We start from the raw sequence: 26,137 nt of genomic DNA, 5'->3' as shown, positions 1-26,137 counted from the left end.
GGTAGGGGCGGTTTGACGGTTGAAGCAGAAAAAATGGAAAAAGAGATGATAAAATGATCAGACCAGATGCAGGGGAGTATAGAAGGGGGTGAGACATCACGGCGCAAGGACCAGATTTGGTCGAGAGTGTGACCCTTGACATGGGTGGGGGCCAAGATGTGAGACGAGAAGTTCAGACACTGGAGGGTGGCAGAAAAATCTTTAGAAGAAGAATCTTCCCTTGGGTCACCTGGCCAGTAGTTAAAATCGCCAAGTAGAATAACCGATGAATTATTGACCGCCAGAGTGGCCAAGAGATCCTGCAAGGTAGCAACAAATAAAGGCATGGGTTGAGGGGGACGATACATGAGGACAATGGTGAGAGGGTCGGGGAGATTGAGAGATCGGGCCACCAGGTAGTCCACATTGGGTATGGGTGGGTGATCCAGACTCTGAAATTTCAGGGTGGAGCGAATAATCATCGCCACACCGCCCCCAGCCTTCCCAGCCGGGCGATCCGCTCGAAGGACATAGTAGGTGTCAGGGAGAATGGCCAGGAGATCCGGAAGAGAATCGGTGGAAAACCAGGTTTCAGTGAGAAATAAGTAATCTGGGGAATCAGTGCTCAAGAGATTGAAAAGTTCCATCTGATGCCTGAATGCCGAGCGAGTGTTGAGCAGGCAGGCAGCAGCTGCAAGGGGGGTAAGTGAAGAGCAAGATGCAGGCGGAAGAGCAGGGGAGGGAGAAATGGGGCTGTGAGTGGGAAGGGGTGAACAGGGAGGGTGGGGGACAAGAATACCAAAGGAGTCAAGGCGTTGCAACAGAGAGGGGGGGAGAGGGAAGGGGGCCAGGTGTGCAGAGAGTTGAGCTGATGAGTAGACCAGAGGACGGGCAGGGTCTGTGGCCCCTGGTCCCGGCTGGTCGCGGACGGGCTTGCCTTAGATGCGCCTTCAGCGCGCAAACGGCGTGCCCGCTGCGCGTACGAGGGAGGCACATGATTTGTAGCAGTGTTCAGGGCGTGGCCTCGTGCAGGTGGGCGTGGCCTGAGGGGAGGCTCGCTGATGGCGGCGAGTGGGGAGAGCCTGTCCCGCAGCAGCGTACACCTCGGCTGCGCGGGGGGCAGGGAAGCGAGCAGGAACCCCAGAGGAAGGTGGGTGGACAGAAGTTTAAAAACGATCAAATAAACACAAGTTTTTTTAAAAAAGGACAAGATTGGGTTAGGCTATGCTCCCGGGGAAGCCTCAGGAGAGTCAAATGAAGGACCGAGCTCGTAGTCAGCTCCAAGTTAAGTATAGAGATGGGCGTGGCCTCGTGCAGGTGGGCGTGGCCTGAGGGGAGGCTCGCTGATGGCGGCGAGTGGGAAGAGCCTGTCCCGCAGCAGCGTACACCTCGGCTGCGCGGGGGGCAGGGAAGCGAGCAGGAATCCCAGAGGAAGGTGGGTGGACAGAAATTTTATAACAATCAAATAAACACAAGTTTTTTAAAAAAGGACAAGATTGTCACAACTAGTTTAGGTTCCAAACGTTTTTTCACTGGGACCCCTCTCACTCTTGCTTAATTATTATTTGTTGTACAAAAGTAGTTCTACTTCCAAGCTCTATGTATATATTGTGTACCTTACCTACTTACTATATAAACAATTCTACAAATTGAATGTATCCTTGGTGTTTGTGGCTAGCTCTCTTTTTGAGATCAATCCAACCCTGTACATTGCCATTGTGCATATTTTATTAGAAAGATCTCTATTAGTCCACAGCAGCCATTGTTTCCTTACTACTTTACATGCTGGGCATAGCTGTAGTTGAGCATGCTGGTTATGAGGGCTTTCCGTACGGATTTGTGGGTGTCCAGAGGGAGCCATATGAAGATTTTTCAGCGTTTTTTGAGGGTGTGGAACAGGTAGAGACAACCATGTTGATCTAGTTAGACATAGACTTTGAGCTGTCGTTCATGATGCGTGGCAGCAATCGGGGAGAGGGGAATCAATCCTAGCTCAGTTGGCCACCAGAGAAAATTGTTTTTGCTGAATAGAACCACTTCGGTGTTGTCGCTGTTGAGTTTGAGGCAGCTCCTGCTCATCCAATTTGCTGCAAAAGTCATGCACCTGATGAAGAATGCTTGCGTGATAGAAGTCTCTTCTGAAAGGGCAAGGATAAGCTATGTACCACCTGCGTAGGTGTGAATGATCCTGGTGAGGGGGGCCATGTAGTCATTGAACAGGGTGGAGCTCAAGGAGGTGCCTTGGGGGACACTGCAGATCAGATTGGTGGTGTTGAATAGGTAAAGGCCTTGGATGACCAATTGGGTGCATCTGGAGAGGAAATAACTGATCCCTCATAGTGCCAGGATAGGGTTCCAGCCTCTTGGAGACCTTTGATGAGAATGGGGTGGGAGATGGTTTTGAATACTTTTGAGAGGTCTAGTAGAGTGAGAGCTGCTGTGCCAGCTTTGCCCATGATGAGACGGGCGTCGTCAGTGGATGCAATGAGAACTATCTTAGTGCTGTAGTTGGGTCTACATCAATCTGAAGTCAGATTGGGAAGCATCTAGACAGTGGTTAGCATTGAGGTAGTTGGTCAGTCGACGTTGATGAGATTCTACAGCAGAGCTTTCCAAACTCTGTGTCGTGAAACGGTACTGTGTCGCCTGACATGGGTGAATGTGTCGCGGGATGGCGCTGGTACTGCGCATTTCAAGGTCTGTTTTAGTTTCTTAAGGAACTTGCCGCTCATCTTCTCCAAGCCGGTTTTATTAATGTTTTCATGCTTTTATACAGCACCAGTTAGGCCCAAGGAAAATAGGAGAGCTTTTCAATTAAAATGCGGTACAAATAAAAAAAGGCAGTTCTTACGCCAGACGTACGCACAGAAAGGAGAGGGACACAGTTAGGCAAGCGTGTGCGTGGGGCGGCACATTCTCAGTCCGGTCCTCAGAGACGCCTCTGCTACCCATTCCCTGTAGGAGTGTTAGCCCGGAGACAAGGAGGAACAGCGGGGGAGCACAATCGGTGGCCGCCGAGCTCGGCTGTCTGTGTGAACCCCATGGCACAGAGACTCCCGGGCGCTACCGCCACAATGAGAATCAAGCCACCCCCCAGCTGGCCTGACTGACCTGCTGCAGGGCTATGCCATGGAGGTTCTGCGCCAGTGGGCGCCGGACCTGGTGGAGTTCACTGTACTTCAGCTGCTGCGGGCACAAAATTAACAGCAACTTCGAGCAGTAAAAAAAAAAAAAGATCATGAGCATCACTTCATCACATGATGATGCTCTATAAACAAATGAAAAGTGAAGAAGGTGAAGGTAAACGGGGTTGGTAATGGTAGCATTGATTTTTTATGCTTTTTTTATCTGTTTGTTTGAGCTTACACTGCGACTACGCTATTAACTGTACAAATTATAAAAGGCTCTTTATGGGCAGCGGCAACTCTGCAGCGTGCTTCCCTCGAAAAGCACACTTTTACAACAGTTCGCACACAACGTCAGGCAACACTAGAACGTCAGAGATGCACGTCAGTAACTACAAATGTCAATTTTTGTCCTGTTGCCGGGTGACATCAGAGCCACAGGAACATGAGTCAGGAGGGAAGGAGGAAGTGGATCCACAGGTGAAAGGACATTCCCTACCAATGAGGAGCACGTTATTAGGGACTGAAACTACATCAACCTTGGTCAGCTTAACAACTTTGCCCCAGAACAGCAAAGTAAATGCAGGAAGGGCATAAGGTACATTGAGGGCAGCAAATACACAGCAAAAATATGAATAGCTCTCATGTCATAGCTTTCAGACTTGCCAAAGTTTAAACGCGGGTCTCTTGACATTAAAATGCTGGTTCACTTTTAGTCGAAATGCTTTTGTCTTATATTTTTTGACAGTCACAAGAAAATGCTAATTTTAATGCTGAGTTCAGGACAGGCTTGCGATACTTCAAGTGGGGCAATTTGAAAGCTGAGAAATACAATCAGTTGGGAATTCTCTGACAGTGAGTTCTGAATGGGGTGGGGACACCCTTCGAGTGCTGGTGGTGGGCAGCTGGGGATGTACAGTTCTAGCTACATACCAAGGGCCCGATTCACAGAACTAACTTAAGACAAAATCCTAAACTACTACCATTTTTCGTATTCACAGAAGGCACTTACTCATTTCGGTATTCACAGAAGTTAGGAGTCCTAACTTTAGGACTCCTAAATGCTTTCTGTGAATACCAAAAGTCTTAAAGTTAGGATTTTTCTCAGTTTAGGAGTAGTAAAGTTAGGACTCCTAACTTTGGGACCCCTAAATGGCTTCTGTGAATACAGAAAGCCTTAAAATTAGGATTTTTCTCAGTTTAGTAGTAGTAAAGTTGGGACTCCTAACTTTAGGACTCCTAAATGCCTTCTGGGAATACCAAAAGTCTTAAAATTAGGAGTTTTCCCAGTTTAGGAGTCCAAAAGTTAGGAGTCCTGACTTTACTACTACTAAATTGAGAAAAATCCTAATTTTAAGACTTTCAGTATTCACAGAAGGCATTTAGAAGTCCTAAAAATAGGAGTCTTAACTTTACTACTACTAAATTGAGAAAAATCTTAATTTTAAGACTTTCGGTATTCACAGAAGGCATTTAGGAGTTCTAAAGTTAGGAGTCCTAACTTTACTACTACTAAATTGAGAAATATCCTAATTTTAAGACTTTTGGTATTCACAGAATGCATTTAGGAGTCCTAAAGTTTGGAGTCCTAACTTTACTACTACTAAATTGAGAAAAATCTTAATTTTAAGACTTTCGGTATTCACAGAATGCATTTAGAAATCCTAAAGTTAGGACTCCTAACTTCTGTGAATACCAAAATGAGTAACAGCCTGATTCATCAACGGGCCGTTTTGCGAGCCCCTAATAGCGATTCATAGCGAATCGCTATTAAGGACTCGCAAAACGATATTCATGTAGGAATTGCTAAATAAATAGCGATTCCTACACATTCCTTATTTGCGATTAGCAATTTGCTACTCGCAAATAAGATAGCGATTTAAATGGTTCCAGGGGTGTCCAAAGGACACCCTGTAGCACCCCTTAAATGCAAATTGAAACTGGTGTTGCGCACACACATGTCCAAAGGACATGTGTGTGTGCAACATGCAACTTAGAAAAATGCTTTTAAAAGCATTTTTCTAAGTTTTTGCTATTTACCGAGAGGTCTGACCTCTCGGTAAATAGCGGCCCGAAATTGCGATTTAGCAATTTAAAAATGGTTGATGAATTGCATTTAAGGAATATCAAATAGAGATTCCTTAAATGTAATTCCTCGCAATTTAGCGAATTAGCAATTACCGATTTTTGCATTTGGGATGATGAATCCCAAATGCAAAAATTGCGCTCGCAATGGGCCAGATTCTCAGAATCTGGCCCTTTGCGAGCGCAATTCGGCTTGATGAATCAGGCTGTAAGTGCCTTCTGTGAATACCAAAATGGTAGTAAGTTTAGGATTTTGTCTTAAGTTAGTTCTGTGAATCGGGCCCCTAGTTCTGTTCCCCGGGGAGGAAGTCTCTATACATTTTATTTACAATTTCTAATCTATGACATATGTATTTGTCCTTAGCTCTTATATGCAGTTAATTTAACCTCCGGTTTGCTACTAAAACTTCATTATCGTGTCGCGAAATTATGCATGTCTAAAAATGCAGTTAATTTAACCACTGTATTGCTAGGAAAACCGAATTCCCATGTCTCGAAATGATGCATGTCTAAAAAGTGTGTCACCAACATGAAAAGTTTGGAAAGCAGTGTTCTACAGGTCTTTGACTGGGTAAGGAAGGAGGGAGATGAGCACATAGTTGGACATAGGCTGGGGGTCCACTGCTGGTTTTCTGAAGAGTGGTAGGATGGTGGCATGTTTCCAGGAGGCCAGAGGTAGGTGGAGATTGATACGTTTAGTATGGGTTTGAGGGCTATACAGATGGGGATGAAACCTTTGGTGAAGATGTAGTGCTGGCCTCCTTAGTGAATGGAGCGCATGGTGTAAGTGGCTTCTGTAGTGGTGATGGCTGGCAAGTAGGTCAGGTTGGTTTCTGGAGTGTTGCTATCCTTAATGTGTTGGACTCTGGAGAGGAGCGGTCCATTGGGAGTTGAAGTTGTTTTAGATGGTTTTGATTTTTTCTGAGAAGTGTCTGGACAATTGATTAGCGAGTTCCTCAGATGGGGTGATGGTTGTAGCACTGGCAAGGGGGGTCCAGTTGGTTGAGTTGGTGCTGTTCAGTGATGGCTAGCCGCTTGGTGATTTTGAAGCGCTGTTGCTAGATCCAGAGGGCTGATTTGTAGAAATCTTTTTCGGTGTTTGTTGTCATGGAAGTGCCACCACCGTCGTCCCGACAGGTTTATGTTTATGTTTATGGGATTTGTAGAGCGCATGACTACCCTTGGGCATCTCAGCGCTAAAGATGCAGTACAGCGGGAGAGGGAAACTAATCCTGTGGGAAAAGCCAGGTCTTAAGTCTTTTCCTGAAATGTGCTTCTTCTTGGATGGATTGGATGTCGGGATCTAGGCTGTTCCAAAGCTTGGGTATCAGATGGGAAAAGGACCTTCCCCCCCATCTGGCTCTTTTAGTTACGGTGTTCTTCATGAGAAACTTTGAACTTGACCTGAGTTGTCGTTGGGGTGTGTAGTGGGTGACCAGGTTTTGAATGAGTGCCGGACCCCTTCCGTGCATGGCACGATGAGCCAGGTTGAGGGATTTAAATTTGATTCTGGCTTGAACCCGAAGCCAGTGTAGTTCCTTCAGTCTTGGTTTAATTGATTGGCGTCTGGGTGCGTTTAATAGTAGCCGTGCTGCTGCATTTTGAACAGCTTGAAGACGGTTGACTACATATTTTGGAGAACCCAAAAAGAGGGTGTTGCCGTAGTCCAGCCTTGAGACAACCAGGGCCTGAACCACTGTTTTCTTTCCATCTTCTGGGAGTAGGGGCATAATCTTCCTAAGCAGACGTAATCTCCCAAAGCAAGTGCAGGATAGCTTTTTAGCCTGTATCTCCATTGTGAGATTTTGATCTAGCCACATGTTAGGCTGCCTTGGGGAGAGTATCGACACCAATGCGTGGAGATCTATGTCCTCAGGGAGTTTTGCTCCAATTGTATCAAGCAATCTGGGTATTGGGGGTTCAGGGTGGTTAGAGGAGGTGCATGCTGAAATGAATGAGGGAGTGGTCCATCCAGTTGAGAGCGGTGTGTTTATCTACTGTGATGTTGGGAAGGTTGGTGGAGATGCATTTGAGGAGTTGTCCAGTCAAGTGAGTCGGTGTCTTTCACCCTCTGGGTGCGTCCCAAGATGCTGAGGTCTTCCAGGAGAGCAGTAGATATGGGGCCAGTCCTCTAGTTGGAAGTTGAGGACACCAAACAGGATGAAGGGAGCAGGATGAAGGAGTTTGATGCGAGAGCCAGAGGCGCAGTGAAATCTGTGAGTGTGAAGCTAAATTTGGATCTAGGTCTGGTGGGCAGTATAGTAGAGCTTCTCCTTGGGTTGGGGTGAGTGAGGTGCTTGTGTGAGCCGAGGTAATGGAGCAGTAGATTTCCTTGTTGTAGACAATGGCAAGGCCACCTCCAGAATTATTCCTTCTGTGATTTTGTACCCGGGAGCTGTAGCCACCGCAATGTCCAGGAAAGGTGCTGGGTTGAGCCAGGTTTCTGTGAGGATTTGAAGGTCTGGAGAGAGGTTGTGTAGGAGGTCCCAGCCTTCTATGGATTGCTTGTCAAGAATGTGGGTGTTGAGGAGGAGGTAGTTGGGGAAGGGGTGTGTATTGTCTGAGGTGGTGGAGTAATCCGTGTGGCTGTGTGTTAAATGGCTAGACTTGGCAGTGGATTTGGGGGTTGGACAAGACAAACCGCAGATTGGGCAAGAGACTATGCCTTCCTTCCAGATGGGGGAGGCCACGGGGCAGTGAGGGAGCAGAAGGTAGTGGCAGAGTAGCACTGAAGGCTGCTGCGAATGGCTGGCGGACCAGGGTTCTTAGCTCAAGGTGCAGTCGAAGCACGGAGGGATGCAGGCAGGCTTGTCTTTGGTGCGCATCAATGGGTCTGCACTGCAGCTGCATTAAGAAGGCCTTGGGTAGGGGGAGAAGTGGATAGGCGAAGCTAGCAGTGCTCTCGAGACGCCTAGAGGGGTGGAAAGGGTGGTAGAGACCAAAGTGAGGCTAAGGGAGGGAAAAGGTAAAAAGAGAAACAGAAAAAGAGAGCACAAGAGACAAAGATGCACAAAAAGAGAGAGGGTAAAAAGCAAAGGAAACACAAAAGGAGAGAACAGAAAAAAACAAAAGAGGGACAAAAAGTATAAGAATGAGGGAAGACAGACCAGAGAGGGATGGGAGCAGGCGGAAAGCGTCACAGGTCGTAGGTCTGCAGAAATCGAGGACCTAGACAGGGGGTGAAGGTGCCCAAGCATCCCCCAGCAGACAGGTCAGGCAGTTAGACAGGGGCCAGGCAACCTCCTTCAATGGTAACGGTGACATGGGACTACAATCACAATGTATGGATATTAGCTTATTGGCATGTAAGCGGTGTCTGCTTCACATTTCTTGGCACAAGGATGCAAGTGTCCATGTACATAAATCCAAGCACTGAGGACTGGGAGCCTCTTTCACACCATCAAACCCTTCCCACCTGTGAGACATTCAACCACACACTGTACCCACAACTGACGTATGCGATAAGGGACAAAGGTTGAATTGTAAATTTGGAACATAGTGTTCTGAGGCCAGTCCACAAGAAGCTCTTATTCATTCCACAATCGCAGAGGGGGGTGTGCTTGGACGATAAGAGCATTCTACTCTGATGTAACTGGGACTCTTCAGTCCCTGGTAAAACCTCAAGCCTGATGAGTTCATTCTCTCCTTTTACAGAGGCAGCCAATCAGCAGCCAGGCATAGGTTCTGCAGCCAGCAGGACCTTGAGTCATTGGGCGGTGTAGGGGGTGGGTTCTTGCTTTCTGTATCGGAACTTGGAGTGACAGTGGTAGCATGCAAGCAGCTGTATGCCGACTAAGAAATGTTGGGAAGCGCTAACAGTCACGATTACTCTATTAATGCTGACTAAAAACTATAAACCAACTCACAAGTAATGACTGAAGGTGATGGAATGTGTCTCTTGGCGCACTTATGTGTGCAGGACTCTGTCACACCAAACAAAATGAACACAACGCATCACATATGTCATTGCATACCATGAACATTGACCTTTCCAGGGTTTGGCAAAGAAAAAAAGAAAACAAAAAACAACAAGAAATGGGGACAGACCCTGGGTTATTAGTTACTGTGATTGTCTATTATTCTTTTTTTCTAGCATTTTTGTATTTTTTATTTATTTTCCTTCTTTCTTTTTTTACCTGCTGTTTACCTTCCTTCCCTCTTTCATGTTTTGCTCTTTCTTTCCTTCCTTCTTTCTTTCCTTTCTTTTTTGTCTCTTTCCTTATTTCTTTGTGGCTCTTTCCTTATTGTTGACCTTTTTTCTTGTTTGTCTCTTTCCTTCTTTCTTGCCTCCCCTGTCCTTCCTTTCTTCCCTTCTGTCTTTCCTTCTTTCTAAAAGGTGAGTCTAGCAGCCAATGCCAGATGGATAGCTTATTTTGGGTCTGTGTTAGCGAAGACCTTTTGATTTTACTAAAAGTATGTAGAACATAGTAACTTATGGGAGTTTTCAGACAGACTTCATCCATTAGTCTGTGACTGTGTCATTCATATGCTCATTTCACCTACTTCAGCATGCATCATTTGGCAATGTTTGCCTGCATTAGCCACTGACTGACTTCATTATGAGTTACAGCATGCTGCCCTTTCACAAGGAGCACATCTACACACAAGGTAGTTCACTTCAGTGCCGGGCGTACCATGATAATGTGTACTTTTTTGAAACCAGAAAAAAACTTTTGCCTCTACCCAATTTTTTAAAAAAAACTTTTTTATTAGGGCTCACCCCTATCGTGCCCAGACACGGGCACGATAATTGAAGACATATGGCTCGCAGTGGCGCGCGCGCACCACTTGCGGGGTGTGTTTTTTTTTTTTCGCGCGGCTTGTTCTTCCATATATTGTTTAACGCGGAATCTGCAAGCTCGGATAAGCAGATCTCGTGCCCCCGAGGCGAGAGATTGACACGTTTATTATCGTGAGGCCAAGACACCGATCTTGGGCTGTTAGTTATACATTGTTCGCTATAGGCAGTGCTCTCAAAAGAAACTTCACTTTCACCGAACGTGTAACTCAAGTTCAAAGATGAGGTTCGAGGTCGTTGTAGTGCGAATAGGAATGGACGCATTAGCAATGGGCTGCTGCAGAGCGCACAGACATCTATGTGGTTGGGCTGCTGCAGAGCGCAAAGACATCTACGCGGTAGCCATGCTTTTCAATGAATGAGCCTTTCATTAGCGTCAGTGCTTAATTTGTAAAAGTAAAACAAGCGCAGGGTTGAATATCTCAAGATCGGGCTGTACATCTCAAGAGCGGACTGTTGGCGCTGCTGAATGCCGGGCAGAGCACAAGTCCGACAAAAGCATTTGCAATGCAATAGGTCTTGCATTCTTAAAGTTTGAGCTATTGGCATTGCTAATAATAATGCAACTCCAATAGCTCAAACTTTAATAATGCGAGACCTATTGCATTGCAAATGCTTGTTTAATGAGGGCCGGCAGCTTCCAGAATAATAAAGTTTTGCAAAGTTAATGAAAAAAGAATTGTCAAAAGGCTGGAGGAGACCAAGGCCAGACCAATTGGCTATGCCAATGCATGTTGTGTTACTATTGCTCTTCTACACGAGGTGCTCATTAGCCTTTACATAAGAGATTCTTTTATATAATGCTAGATATCAAATACCTGAGTTTTGATGATAAAAAAGCTCAGGCGTTTGTTCCCTCTTAATGCCCTCCTCATAACCCCATGAAATATTACAGACTGTGTGGATTATGGTTTCTGCAGTCTGGACATTCCTCGCATTGCTGCAGTATTTGGCACCTCGCGCTTCCATCTCAGCTTCTGTTTCTTTCCTGTCCCGCTCGGGTACAGGTCTATTTAAGTGCCTGTGTCAGCACCCCCTGGCCCTCCATGTTTGGCCCTGCTGTTTGGTAAACAGGAAGTGTCGTCGAAAGCAGCGGTGATGGGAACTGCATATGTATCCTTCCTACTGCCCGGCTTCCAAGTGGCTCCCTGCCCTGCCCTCTGATGGAGAGCAACAGGCCTTTCTGTCAGCTAATCAGGTGTCCGACATCTGAGCTGCACTCACTCGTTTAGAGAGGGCGCAGAGAGCTCACTCAGGAAGGTCTGTGCAAGAGCGCGGTCGCTGAAAGGTTATTCTAGTTAGGGGCACCGTGAGTCAATGTCTCGAATATGTCGTCTAATTGTAACTGTCGCGTGAAATGTGCTCAACCAGCTTGTCACATGGTTTGGTGTTTAGCCGTCATGAGGGTGGCTTTCAGTCGGCGCCGCCTTTCAGCCAACATCACTTGGTCGTGCACACTTCAGCATTAACTGGCCATGCATCAAACATGCCATTTGCGATTCCTTATTAGCGAAAAATAAGGATTCGCTAATAAGGAAGTGCAAATGTCTATGCATATAGGAATCGCAGAAAAAATAGCGATTCCTACAAATTCCTTAATTGCAACTCGCAAATTGCAAGTCGCAATTAAGGAATGGCTCCCCATTCATTCCTATGGGCCAAAAGGCCCATAGGAATGAATGGGAGATTGCATGCGCAATTTGCGAGTACCAATAGGTTCCCCGCAAATTGCGTATGCAATTTCAAGGGTGCAAGGGTGTCAAAATGACACCCTGGTGCACCCCTGAAATACTGATGTGCACCCATGTTGCATGCATTTTTCAAAGTATTTTGCAAAGTACCATCAAGTTCAGCTTCATGGTAATTTGCGCCCCCTATTAGCGAAATCACTATTCTAAAGTGGTTCTTGCATTGCATTTAAGGAATCGCAAATTGCGATTTCTTAATTGCAATTTGAAAAATCGCAAATAATTGCGAATTCTCAAATTGCGAGTACCTTGATGCATCGAAAATGCCCTTTTTCCGGGCGCATACGGCCAATTTTTTGCAAATCTCACCATTTGCCCTCGCAAAAATGATTGATGCATGTGCCTGATAGTTTCCTTCTTCCTGTTACAATTATGGCCGCACCAGAGGGTCAGTTATTGGCTACCACTGACGCTGTCTTGCTACCACTGGTTTCGGGGATCAAGAGGCAAGGGCATGGATTGGAAACAAGCATAGCTCTAAGGGAATAATTTTCGTTACTCCTGCTGTGGGCTTACAGTTTTTGGGACTTTGCGAGTGGCTTAGGAGGGTCACAGGGTCCATCTCTAAGATGTTTTAGTTGGTTAAGCAGCGCATGACGTCACTTCCGCTATCCCTGACTTTTTGGTGAATAGCAGTCGATGCCCCTAGGCTGTATTTGTTGGCCTTGCTTAACTATGAAATTTGGAATATGAATTCAAATTTATGTTTGAGCCTTTTTAACTCCTTCTATTACAGAATTTATAAGCAGGTCACAAAACTGAATAGAAAATATATCTTCCCATAGAAAATACTGGGGGGGGAGTGTTCCATGGGTGGGGCGTGGGTGTTACAACGCACCCCACCATGGATTTGGTTGCCTGCCCAGATTTACCATCAGTGGTAGACCTGGGATTGCGTCAAAATGCTACGCCTCCCCAGGTGAGGAGCAACAAGGAGAAATATCTTAATTTCTCCTAGTTTTTCCCTAATGCAGCACATGTAGAAAGAGGACGCAAGAGCATCCTGAACCCCCCCACCCCACCCCCCCTGCTTTGGCAGCTATGGCGGGGGTGGGGCCCTTAAGGAGCCTCTTCTGTGTACACCTTCGCAGGAAAAATCTCATAAATAACACTGTGAAGGAATACAGCATCAATAGCAAGCGGGAGCAAGGAAACAAGAGATGGCTAAATAGAAAAGGGACAGAAGGAAGGATTATTGATTAGAAGGACGGGTGAAGGGAAGGATGAAAGGATGGATGGATGCATGAATAAGTGGGTGGATAAATGAGTGAGTGGATGGATGTGTGGGTAGATGGGTGAATGAGTGAATGGATAGGTGGTTAGACAGATGGATGGGTGGATGGATGGACATGTGAGTGAAGGAATGGATGGATGGATGATGGATAAGTGGGTGAAAGGATGAGCGAATGGATGGCAGAGTGGATGGATGAGTGAGAGGATGGCAGAGTGAATGGTTGGATGGTAGAGTGCATTGAAAGATGACTGGATGATAGAGTGGATAGAAGGATGATGGATTAATGGCAGGGTGGATGGATAGATGACAGGGTGGATGGATGAATGGCAGAGTGAATAGATGGATGGATGGATGAATGGATGGCAGAGTGGATGGATTAGTGAGAGGATGGCAGAGTGGATGGATGGATGGTAGAGTGCATGGAAGGATGGCTGGATTGTGGAAAAGTAAATTTTGCCATGTCATATGTGCCTACGTGTTCCCCATCTTATGTTATATGTGCATGATCGATATGCATGTATTCCCCTCTGATCGATTAAAGACGCAATTACAGTTGTGTCCATCTCTAGTATGCCAGTTTCCAGTTTTCGTAAATATAACGAATATCAGGCCTGTGTAAAGCTACGTTGCCACGTTTTACAGTGTGCACGTTAATTCATTGAATTGTCCCCGTTCTAGGCCTCAAAAGGGCCCGGACTCAGATTCAGCTCCTGTTTCCTGAACTCTCCGAGGAGCGATACAGCCCCCACCTGTATCCCTGACCCTTCACTTACTTTCATGCCTCGCAGTGCCCGGCTAGGCCTGGCTCTGCCTCCCAGTCTGCCAAGAGTATGTTATGTTTCTAGTTATCAGTCCAGCCCTCCTTCTCTGCATTCCTAAGCTACTGAATCGCATCAATAGTTTCCGTCATGGTCTAGCCTTTATGTCTCCATGTAAGAGAAATACTGTATTCATATTCATAGAATATTCCTCGCACGTGCAATACATTTAGAATAATGCATGCACCAGTCTTAGTGTCTGTTAGCCTTTACCCTGATAACTTTTGGATTCTATCAACATGTACTATAAACACCAGATACTAGATATGCCTAGGTACATGTCGCTCTGACCCTCCAGACTTTCGTCTCCTCTTCTAGTGCAGAAGTCATAGCCCCCAGTTCTCCCTGGTAACACGTCATTGCCAGTTTACGCGCACCACTAGGTTAGAGGTCCCAGCTGCTCAGGTAGCCCCCTCCATGTTTCCGCCCCGTTTATGACATATTCTGTTACGTTTGCATCACATGTCTATGTATACGCCCTGTACACACCTCTTGTTACACCCACTTTATGCCTTATCTTTCGCGACTGCTACAAACTCCGCCTACTGCTACGCCTACTGTATTGAATGCAATGTAATTGTTTTAGTATATATATGTTGTGCACTGTTATTAAAGCTATCCCTTTTCCAGACCCTGCCCCCGGCAGCTGCCATCCTATTCCCGTGCAGGTGGTCCTGTTCCTGTCCCTTATGCTTTATTAAACCTGCAAAACTCAAGATACCTCCAATCCTGACTCTTATTTATTGAGCTACCTGTTTATTGATTATTCTGAAAAATAGAACCGGTATTTAATTATTTATTTACCACATAATGGCGCCCGAATAGGGACTTGCCCTTTCCCCACGCGCCGGAGAAGCCACGCAGGCCCTCTGATCCTCTGCAGCCGTGACGGAACCATACCGGCCACGTGCAGATATTTCTGCTTCAAGTATCCCTCAGGCCCACGGAGGAGACGGAGGTTGCGGTCCAGCGTCCAGACGAGGCGGTGGAGGAACGTGGCGAGTCCCGACCAGAGCCCAAGCCGAGAGTCCAAGGTCCGAGGTATCCGGAGGCCCACCTGTAACTGAAGTCCGAAGTTCGTCCGTCCGTCGTCGTAGCAGTCCAGTCCAGTCCGAGGCCTTCCGTTCTTGCTGCCCGGTGAGTACCGTTGCTGGGGTAGTATCTAGACATGGTCAATTAATTTGTCTCTGGTCCGTGGGTTTGGGTACACAGATCCAACACGAAGTGTCCACCTAGGTGGATGCGGGTCCTGACGTGTCTCTTTATGAGACCGGTAAGTTTCGTACTGTTTTAGCAGTGCATCTAGTCATTCCAGTAAGTTCTGTTCTGTTCTCGAGAAATTCATGTGTTTCTGTTTTCAGTATTCCAGGTAGTATTCTGTCCGAACTGTTATTTTAAATGTTATTTCATGTGTTTTCAATGTTGTGGTATGAGTGATTTGTTTTCAAGTTATTATTGTGTTTATCGTGTATTGTATTTGTGTCCAGATTCCAGTCTAAGTCATGCCTCTGTTCTCGAAGTTACGTCAGTTAAAAACCAGAAAAGGTCTGCTCGAAGAAGCAGTTCCTGTCCCGCCTAGGGACAGTCCAGGTCATTTTATGTATCATAAGCATGGCATAAGTGCCATATTATATCTAGACTTATGGGTCGAGTATACTAAAGATCTAGAAGAGAAATATAGATGGCCTGTATCAGGTACATGGGATGCCGAGTGCATCATGCGAGTAGAAGAAGCATTATGGAAAAAGAAATCCAGACAGTCCCAGAAAGATGCCATCGAGTTATGGCGCAAGGAATCTCATAAAAGAACCGAAAAAGAAATCAGAAAAGCAGAATTAAGTAGAGAATCCTCAGAAAGAGCCCAAGAAAAAGAATTAATCGAAGTAGGTGAACGAGTTAAAACCGAACAGTCAGACAGACAGAGGAATGCCCTTATTAAGGGTATGTACCCTCTTCTTGCCGAGGGTTTGCCAAAGGCAACCCCGGAGGCATCCAGTAATTTCCCGCCACCATTAGTTCCGACCAAGCTACGTCATAAACCGACCGCAGCTGATATTTTTCTCTCGTCCTATTTGGACGACACAGTTCCAGAGTATGCAAATTCTGTTCCGCCAGCTCCTGTAAATAATGTAATTCCTGTTCCTCTAGCCACCGGGGCACCCGTTACAGCACCTGTTACGGTACCCCCGGTCCAGCCTACAGTACAAGTACCCGCTACATCAGTCACTCTCCCAGCCCGTACAGTACACACCGACGATTCCAGTCTAGGAGCCGCGGGGGGAGGTTCTCCTTGTACCCCGCCTCAACACAAACGTCTAACGTTACTCGAGTTACATGAACGAGCGTTACAGCGCTCGCCCAAATTTCAGTCAGTTGCAGATATCAAGCGAGCCCTTACAGAATGCCGTTATGATCCAGTCCCAGGCGATGATGATATGGTCTTGTATTCATTGCGGGTAAGAAGGGTGACCGAGTATTTGGACACCCTGCCGAATATGAAAAGTTATCTAGACAGAATATATCATTTCATCCGTACAGGAAGAGATCCAGAAAGTATTGGCGACACCATGGTCCAAAGAAAAGTCGAAATTCAGCTCATGATTTTAAAGTTTCTAATTAACTGTTTAATAAGAGAACAAGATTATCCAGGAAAAGATCCAGAAGAAATGAAAATTCTGACAAAGTGGAGTGATCATATAGCCGAGGGAAGACACAAGACACAGAACAGTATAGAGAGTATGTACAAGAAAATCCGTAAAGAAATAATAAAGTTACACAAGAAACGAGAAGCAACACAAGCAACCGAGAAAGAAAATGACTCTTCTACTGAAGAGGTAGACGACGAGAATCCTTCCAGAATAGCGTATGTAGGTAGAACTAGACTTCCCGACCGACATTCACGTCTAGACTACAAGAAAACTGTTCCTTCTCCAGTACCAGAACAGTGTTCCCTCGAACAAGTATTCCAAGCTACCGATAAAATCCTGAAATCACGAATAGGTTATAGTGAACTTAGTACTATGCATGAACAAGAACTAGCCCGATCAGCAGTCCGATGGACTACTGATTCTACCACTTTTCCAGACGAAATAGTGGCACAAATGTTTCTGAAACTATCCCCAGCCGAGCAGCGACTGGTGGGTATGTATATGATCCAGCACCTCATCACTCTGTATGAGGGTCAACACTCTGATCCAGGTCCGTTACATGATGTTCTGAACGAGTTACTCCAATATAGATGGAGAGGTTTAGGTACAGATTTAATTAGTGTCATTCTAGAACAGCGCCACAAATATAGAACGTTTCTGAATCCGCATTTTGTTCGCGTCTCACCTCCAGACAGTAAACCATTCTATATAGACAGACAGCATCCGTTACGAGAAGTCCACCCAGTTAGAGGAACGGGTGGCGATCTAGAACGAGTATTTGTTTACACCCCGATTACCAAGATGGAACTCTTAGAGATGAAGAAGTTAATTCCCTGTCACGACAAAGATCCAGCAGGGTTCCACCGTGAATTAAAAGACATGCTCCGTATGGGAGAATACACGTATCCAGATATCATTAAAATGTTAAAGGTCCTGTTGCCTGCGGGCATATATGAAAAACTCAAGGAAAAAGAATGGGAGGTGGGAGAGAAAAAGATAGATTGGACAGCTCTAGAAGCTGAAGATAATGCACGTGTACCAGGTACCGGTCTTGGAGATAAATGTAAAGAATTACCTGAGTTATTGATACAAGTTTTGCCAAGATTACTAGCCACGAAAAAGGAAGACTGGGATGCCATCTCAGCCTGTAAACAGAAACCAGACGAAGATACTAGTGATTTTTATTCTAGATTCGAGAAATGTTTTATTATTAATAGTGGTCTGAAGACAAGTAGCGAGTCATACCCTCATCTTTTTGTTACTAAACTAGTCGAGAATTCAAGCCCACAAGTCAAAAATCGAGTTTTGAAAGTCGAAAGTACCTGGCAAGCTAATACTCCGTCACAAATGCTTCAAATGCTCCAGTATCACCAGAATAGAATCAGAGAAGAGCAAGAACACGAAAGGAAACGTATGAAAGATACGAAAATGAAAGTATTAGTTGCACAATCTGTTCCCCAAGACAGTCAGAAGAGGGGTCCGAATCAAGCCAGTCATACTGCAGTTCCCGTTAAAGGGACCTGCAATTATTGTAAACAGCCAGGTCATTTTATAAACGAGTGTGCAGTTCTGAAACACAACATAGCTACTGGTAAGACTAAAGAAAGACCACGTCCGCCTAGACAAGAACAAGTTACACAGACTTCTCAGTCACCACAGAATGCACAACAGACAGTTACAGTACCGCAGCCTATAGCTGCAACACAGCATGTTACACAACAGATGTACCAGTACGCACAGTCCGAGTATCCAGAGTACCAGCAGTATTCATGAAACAGCCTAGAGAGGGAGGTAGGCTTGCCTCTCATCGAGATACCTGTAGATCAAGAGGGTCCCTATGTTCACAGTCAAGTATTAGGGAAAGACAGAAAGTTTCTGATTGATACAGGGGCAAGTAGGACTACTATCAGTCATGACGAGGTTCCAGGGGCTCCGCTCTCAGGCTCAAGAAATGTTTCCCTTGGATTTTCAGGAAAGCCAATTGTTAACGAGATTTCGAAACCAGTTTCTCTAGAAGTAGGTCCATTGTCCCGAACTACTGATTTGTTACTTACAAAGTCATGTCCAGAAAATTTGTTAGGCATCAAGACATTAAAAGAATTAGGTGCAGTAATTTGTTGCTCCCCAGAGGGAGTTCGTTTGTTTTTAAGGGACTATAAAGGTCATTATGTATTACGTGATTTTGATCCAAGATTACTGAATGTCCCCCAGCATCTATGGGCACAAGGTCCAACTGATGTTGGTTGTATGCAAATCACACCCCATCGTGTGACTCTGAAACAAGGTGTTGTCCTGCCACGAATCAGACAGTACAAATTGCCACCTGAGGCTGTAGCAGCCTTATCCAAAATTATTGACGAGCTCATTGTTCAAGGAGTGGTTGTAGAAACTGACTCCAATGTATGTAATTCTCCTATCATTCCAGTCATGAAACGTACGGATCCAAATGCACCTCCAGTATATCGATTAGTGATTGACCTTCGAGAACTTAATAAATGTATCATTCCCCAGTACCCAGTAGTTCCAGATATTTCTTCCCTATTGACAGCCATTGATTCTGAAGCTACGTTCTTCACAGTTATAGACCTCAAGAACGCATTTTTCAGTGTCCCCATTCATCCAGACAGCCAGTACCTTTTCGGATTCTGTTTAAATGGAAGGAGCTATAAATTCACACAAGCTCCTCAAGGTTTCACAGAAAGTCCTAGTATTTACAGTCAAGCACTTAAGAGACAACTAGACAATATTCACATGCCAACTGACACTGCCCTGCTCCAGTATGTCGATGATCTACTGATCACAGCCCGTTCTGAACGTGACTGCGAGCGTGCGTCACTTACAGTTCTGTATTTCCTAGCCGAGATGGGGCACAAGGTGTCCCCTTCGAAGCTCCAGTTCTGTGTCCAGCAAGTGGTCTACTTAGGACACTTACTGTCCAAGAGGGGTAGGCAGTTGACACCTGACCGTATCCAGTTAATAGCGAGTCTTCCTCAGCCCAAGACCCAGAAGGAGGTACGAGCTTTTATCGGCCTCACTTCCTATTGCAGACAATGGATTCCTCAGTATGCATATCTAGCCAAGCCACTGATACAGTTAACGACACAGGAGGCAGCCGTATCGACTGTCCTCTCTTGGACATCCGAACATACACTTGCTTTTAATGAATTAAAGAAAGCCTTATGCCAAGCTCCTGTTCTAGCTACACCGAACTACAGTAAGCCTTTTACACTTTTTGTCACAGAACGTGAAGGTACAGCATTATCTGTTCTCACACAAGATCAAGCAGGACAATACAAGCCTTGTGCTTATTTTTCGAGCACATTAGATCCAGTAGCCCAGGCTCTGCCTGCGTGCCTCAAGTCAGTTGCAGCCACAGCTCTAGCTATCAGACAAAGTGATTCCATAGTGTTAGGACACTCCCTGACAGTACAAGTTCCACACTCCGTGGAAGTTCTTTTAAACCGAACACAGACCCAGCACTTGACTATTGCACGTTTAACAGGTTATGAACTGACACTGTTCCAGCCACACATAGAAATCAGACGCTGCAACGTTCTGAATCCCGCTACACTGTTACCGTCAGTTACTTCCAATCCTGCCACACATGACTGTGTGGAAGTTGTTAACACCATGACAAAGCCAAGACAAGATTTGACAGATATTGCATTACCAGATCCCGACCTGACACTTTATGTGGATGGTTCATGTATGAGAACAAGTACAGGAGAACTAGTAGCCGCGTATGCAGTGACTACTGAAACTGAAGTTATAGAGACACACCGTATTGACATCCTGTCTGCTCAAGCAGCAGAGCTAGTTGCTCTGACCCAAGCCTGCATACGTGCCAAGAACCTGAAAGTAAACATATATACAGATTCACGTTACGCATTCGGAGTTGTACACGACTTCGGAGTACTCTGGCAGGAGAGAGGTTTCATGACTTCTCATGGAACCAAGATTCAGCATGGTCTCCTCATTCAAGCTCTGTTAGATGCAATACATTTACCGACAGCTATCGCTATCATGAAGTGCAAGGCACATACGAAAGTTACTGACATCATTTCCCAAGGTAACGATCTAGCAGATCGAACAGCCAAGCTTACAGCTCAGACACCAGACATTCCAGTTAACAAGACACAGACATCCACTCCAGAACAGACTACCTGTATGACAGTTAAGGACCCTACACAAGATGTCATAGACATACAGTTACATGCTACTCCTGAAGAAATCAAGAAATGGTCCGAACAAGGAGGGGTCCAGACAGATCAGGGATGGGTGACGAAGGGAAAAGCCACATGGTTTCTCCCCGACTCTATGGTTCAAGTCATTATTAATACCGCACATAGTCCAGCACACCTAGGAGAAAAAGCCATGTTAGACAGTATTCAGAACCTTTGGTTCAACAAGCATTTACGAGCTGCAGCCAAGCAGAAAGTCCGTACCTGTATGATATGTTGCCAGTTCAATCCAGGTAAAAGTGTCCCGGTGGAACAAGGTGGATTCCAACCTCCTGACCACCCTTTTGAAGTCCTCCAGATGGATTATATTCAGATGGAGCGATGCCGAGGTTTCAAGTATGTCCTTGTAGTTGTATGCGCTTTGTCCAGGTGGACAGAAGCATATCCAGTTCCAGATTACACAGCAGCGACCACTGCCAAGCAGTTGGTTCGTGAATTTTTTCCCCGTTATGGACTCCCTAGGGTCGTGTATTCTGATAACGGCCAGCCATTCTCATCCGAGTTAATGAAACATGTTTCCCTTCTGTTAGGGTACCAGTGGAAGTTCCATTGTGTGCGCCATCCTGAAGCAGCCGGTCTCGTAGAGAGACATAATCAAACCCTGAAAATCCGTATTGCTAAGACATGTAAAGAGAAAGGTGTAGACTGGCTAGTTGCCCTGCCAGTTGCTTTATTCTACATGAGAATGGTCGCACATTCCAGATCAGGTCTGTCCCCTTATGAGGTCGTATTCGGCCGCCCCCCAAACATGTGGGGTACACCTAGACCCCGCATTATTACAGATGTTTCCAGCAATATGTTGACAGATTACCTAGCTTCCTTGATGTCTGCCCTACACTCTTGTCGTTCACAGGTTGCCGCTGCATTTCCAGACAATACTGAAGTGAAACCGCATGAGGTCATTCCAGGCGACCTCGTATTGGTCAGGAATTTTGATCGTTCAAGTCCGCTGGAGCCCCGCTGGAGGGAGCCACGCCTAGTCTTACTTACCACAAGGACCGCGGCCAAGTTGGAGGGCCGCAAAGGCTGGGTACATATGTCCCATATCAAGAAATTCCATGGATTACGTATAAAAACATTTGCCAAGAACATTTCAAAGGACTACCTTTTTCCGAAAGACTGCCTAAAAATTGACACTGAACTCAAGCCTCCCCTGTTAGAGGAAACTCCGCAGCAGGAGTATAAAAAGAAACTCAGGTCTAGTAAAATAAGTCAGCCAGTTTAATTGTCTAAGTCCCCCTCGGGTGAAACGGTTAGACAGGTTTCTGACATGTATGAGATAGACCCCCATAGTGAGAGAGTTAGTCAAAACTCTATCAAATGTATCATTGTTCTAAGTTTTCTTCTATTTTTGAGTTTAATGGTTACCTGCACAAGTTATGCATTACATTTATGTTTTCCAATTTCTCATGTAAATATGTTTTCTAATGCTACAGTGGAGCACACATTTAGTGATCTGCCTCCTCACGAGCTATCCTATCGTCTTGCTATGCGAAATAATACATTTATCAGAATGTTACACTATTCACACCAGACCAGCAATGCCACTAATTGTTGGGTGTGTGGTCGACTCCCCCCTTTCCAGACACCGAAGGGAGTTCTGCCACTCTTTCCTTATCCGTTTTCACATAATGGTTCATGTGGAGCATGGTCCACGTTAACGTCATCCTCAACTGATATGTCCCTTCTGAATAGTACATGTTTCCCAGACAAGCAAGGTCTCACCCATAGAACAGGGTTAGATCTAGAAAATGAAGTTTATGATTTAGGTAATTATTCCTCGAATTTTATGGTCCTGAATGTTCAATCCGATACTACTCCAGACTTACCTGCTATTTCAGTACTACCAGTCAAAGGCGAAATATGTGTCAGAAAGAATGGTTCCGCACATGTAGGACATAGTGATTGTACTACTACTGTCAAGTATAGTGACAGTGGGAAATCTATTTTCAAAGCATCACGTCATTCTTATTTTGTTTGTGGTCAGACCGCATATGTTCGTCTGCCCCTCGATTGGGATGGAACATGTTACATTGCCTTCCTACTGCCACCAGTTTTTCTAGCCCCATCTGATTATCATAGAAACACACATCTAGTACACATCAGACATAGAAGGGAGATTGAGTCCCCAATTGTCGATCAAACTGAAACTACTCTAGAACAGTATCAAGATTTTAATAAAGGTTTCTTCTTTTTTATAGGCCCTGTCCAGAATAGTAAGTTAATACGTAGGTTAACCAGAACCCTTGAAGCAGTAGTGAATGAGACTACTTCTGCTCTAGGTAATTTAACCGAAGAGCAATCTGCTATGAGATTTGTCGTGCTCCAAAATCGTCTCGTTCTTGACGTCATACTGGCCGATAGAGGAGGAGCATGTAGAGTCATCGGATCTAGTTGCTGCATTTTCATTCCTAATAACGCGCCGTCTGTTTATTCAGCTATAACCAGACTTCATAAAATTGCCCATCAGTTACACCAGAATCCAGGCACCTGGACATGGTCCGGTTGGCTCTGGAGTATCATATCTGCCTGGGGATGGAAAGTATTGTCATTTCTAGGTATTGCAGTAATGATCCTATTCAGTTGCTGCCTCTGTATACAATGTGGCCCTGCGATTTGCGGCATTTGTGCTACCCCTTGTATTCCTAGTCCTAAGTCCCGTTCCAAGACAATTCGAGACGAACAAATGATACTGTATGAAATGATAGATGGTATCATGAATATTGATGTTTCCTGATGGAAACGTAGGGCACAAGGAGGGAATGTGGAAAAGTAAATTTTGCCATGTCATATGTGCCTACGTGTTCCCCATCTTATGTTATATGTGCATGATCGATATGCATGTATTCCCCTCTGATCGATTAAAGACGCAATTACAGTTGTGTCCATCTCTAGTATGCCAGTTTCCAGTTTTCGTAAATATAACGAATATCAGGCCTATGTAAAGCTACGTTGCCACGTTTTACAGTGTGCACGTTAATTCATTGAATTGTCCCCGTTTCTAGGCCTCAAAAGGGCCCGGACTCAGATTCAGCTCCTGTTTCCTGAACTCTCCGAGGAGCGATACAGCCCCCACCTGTATCCCTGACCCTTCACTTACTTTCATGCCTCGCAGTGCCCGGCTAGGCCTGGCTCTGCCTCCCAGTCTGCCAAGAGTATGTTATGTTTCTAGTTATCAGTCCAGCCCTCCTTCTCTGCATTCCTAAGCTACTGAATCGCATCAATAGTTTCCGTCATGGTCTAGCCTTTATGTCTCCATGTAAGAGAAATACTGTATTCATATTCATAGAATATTCCTCGCACGTGCAATACATTTAGAATAATGCATGCACCAGTCTTAGTGTCTGTTAGCCTTTACCCTGATAACTTTTGGATTCTATCAACATGTACTATAAACACCAGATACTAGATATGCCTAGGTACATGTCGCTCTGACCCTCCAGACTTTCGTCTCCTCTTCTAGTGCAGAAGTCATAGCCCCCAGTTCTCCCTGGTAACACGTCATTGCCAGTTTACGCGCACCACTAGGTTAGAGGTCCCAGCTGCTCAGGTAGCCCCCTCCATGTTTCCGCCCCGTTTATGACATATTCTGTTACGTTTGCATCACATGTCTATGTATACGCCCTGTACACACCTCTTGTTACACCCACTTTATGCCTTATCTTTCGCGACTGCTACAAACTCCGCCTACTGCTACGCCTACTGTATTGAATGCAATGTAATTGTTTTAGTATATATATGTTGTGCACTGTTATTAAAGCTATCCCTTTTCCAGACCCTGCCCCCGGCAGCTGCCATCCTATTCCCGTGCAGGTGGTCCTGTTCCTGTCCCTTATGCTTTATTAAACCTGCAAAACTCAAGATACCTCGAATCCTGACTCTTATTTATTGAGCTACCTGTTTATTGATTATTCCGAAAAATAGAACCGGTATTTAATTATTTATTTACCACAGGATGGCAGAGTGGATAGAAGGATGATGAATAGATGACAGGGTGGATGTATGAATGGCAGAGTGAATGGATGGATGAATGGATGGCAGAGTGGATGGGTGGATGGCAAAGTTAATGGACTGATGGAATGGGGAAAGGTTTAATGATGCACGAAAAAGTAATGAATGTAAGAATGTAAAGGTGAAATGGTGGATATCAGTGGGTGGATGGAAGGGTGAAATGGTGAATGGATAGATGCCTGGATGGTAGAGAGAGGGGAGCTCTTCTAGGGAGGGATTGAGTCACTTGCTTTATGACATTAGAGCTTTCATTTCAAAGTGGGGGTTACTTTAATTTTTCTGGCTATTTTCTTGAGAGGAAACGCAAAAACAATCCTACCTACATCGCAGGCATGCTTGCACCATGACACAAGAGTGCCTGCATTGGCACTAGGTAGCCAATAATGCACCAGCACTAGGAAAGGACAGGAATTCCGCGCATAATGTTAAATACAGCGCATTCCTGCCCTTTCCCTTTCATGCAGCGCAGCACAGCAAGGTGGCTTGCTGCATTGCGCTGTGTGGAAAAAATGATAAATATGGGGCTCAAAATGTTAATGAATTGCTTTATTTTTCTTTTATACATTTTTTCTGCTTATATGAGGAACTTTGGAGGTATTTGTACTTTTCTTCTAGCTACACATTCCAAATTGTATATTCTCCATACGGGCATAAGTTGTAACATCTGTAAAAACCATATATTAAAAAATTAAAATATATGTTTTTGCTGTAAATGTATTATTTTTGTTTCTCTAAACAAGGATTACGCCTTTGTGGCTCGAATTTTTAATTTGATACCTTTACTTCAGCTGTAGTAAGAACGTGGGGTGTTCACCTGTTTGCAAGTTCTACCAGAGCTTTATATTTTGCTGGGAATAATTTGTCAATTTTGCTCTTGAAACTTTTGACCATGTATCAAGCCTTAATGTTTCGACTTGCCATTCTCAGGTACTTCGACTTTTATGAAGGGCCCTTTGAGTTCAACTCTACAAAATGTCTGGAATTAAGGAGAGACATCATGGGTGTCAGAGTATTGTCAATGTAAGTAAAATTAAACCTTCCAGACATTATGAATATATTAAAGTACAAGAGAAAGTATTTGTAAGCAAATTCAAATTGATATCCGGATGCGGCGTATTGTCAATATGTTGGGATAATAATACAAATAGGAGGTGCATCGAGGCATTGGATGTACCAAGATGTAATACACTATACGCATTAGCCTGTATCTACCTTTTAAAATATATTGTTGTAAGAATTTGTTTACAATCTGTGATACAAAAAACTCCTTGCAATGTCAAAATGTTTAACCACCATGTTTTTTCGCACACTCAAAGTCAAATATAACTTATTTTCCTGAGATATTAGCACAAACCTTGCACTAGTGAACTAGGGAGGGCAGTGGAGTACCCTACTTGGGTATGAACAACAACGCAAACACAAGGAGATGATGGACAGAGTCCTGAAACTT

The 26,137-nt window shown here is 45.0% G+C and overlaps 1 protein-coding gene across 2 annotated transcripts in view; it reads left to right on the top strand.

Annotated features, from left to right (window-relative positions):
* ST8SIA5 (ST8 alpha-N-acetyl-neuraminide alpha-2,8-sialyltransferase 5) overlaps positions 1-26,137 on the top strand; it is a 317,773-nt gene that overhangs the window by 204,437 nt on the left and 87,199 nt on the right. For both annotated transcript variants that reach the window (XM_078674767.1, XM_078674765.1), the window contains one exon: positions 25,615-25,707. In XM_078674767.1, the coding sequence (XP_078530893.1) occupies positions 25,615-25,707 (93 nt within the window). The remainder of the gene's footprint in view (positions 1-25,614; positions 25,708-26,137) is intronic.

Source organism: Lissotriton helveticus, chromosome 2_1 (assembly GCF_964261635.1).
Source record: "Lissotriton helveticus chromosome 2_1, aLisHel1.1, whole genome shotgun sequence".
NCBI lineage: Eukaryota > Metazoa > Chordata > Amphibia > Caudata > Salamandridae > Lissotriton > Lissotriton helveticus.
This window is presented reverse-complemented; position numbering and strand designations above follow the sequence as displayed.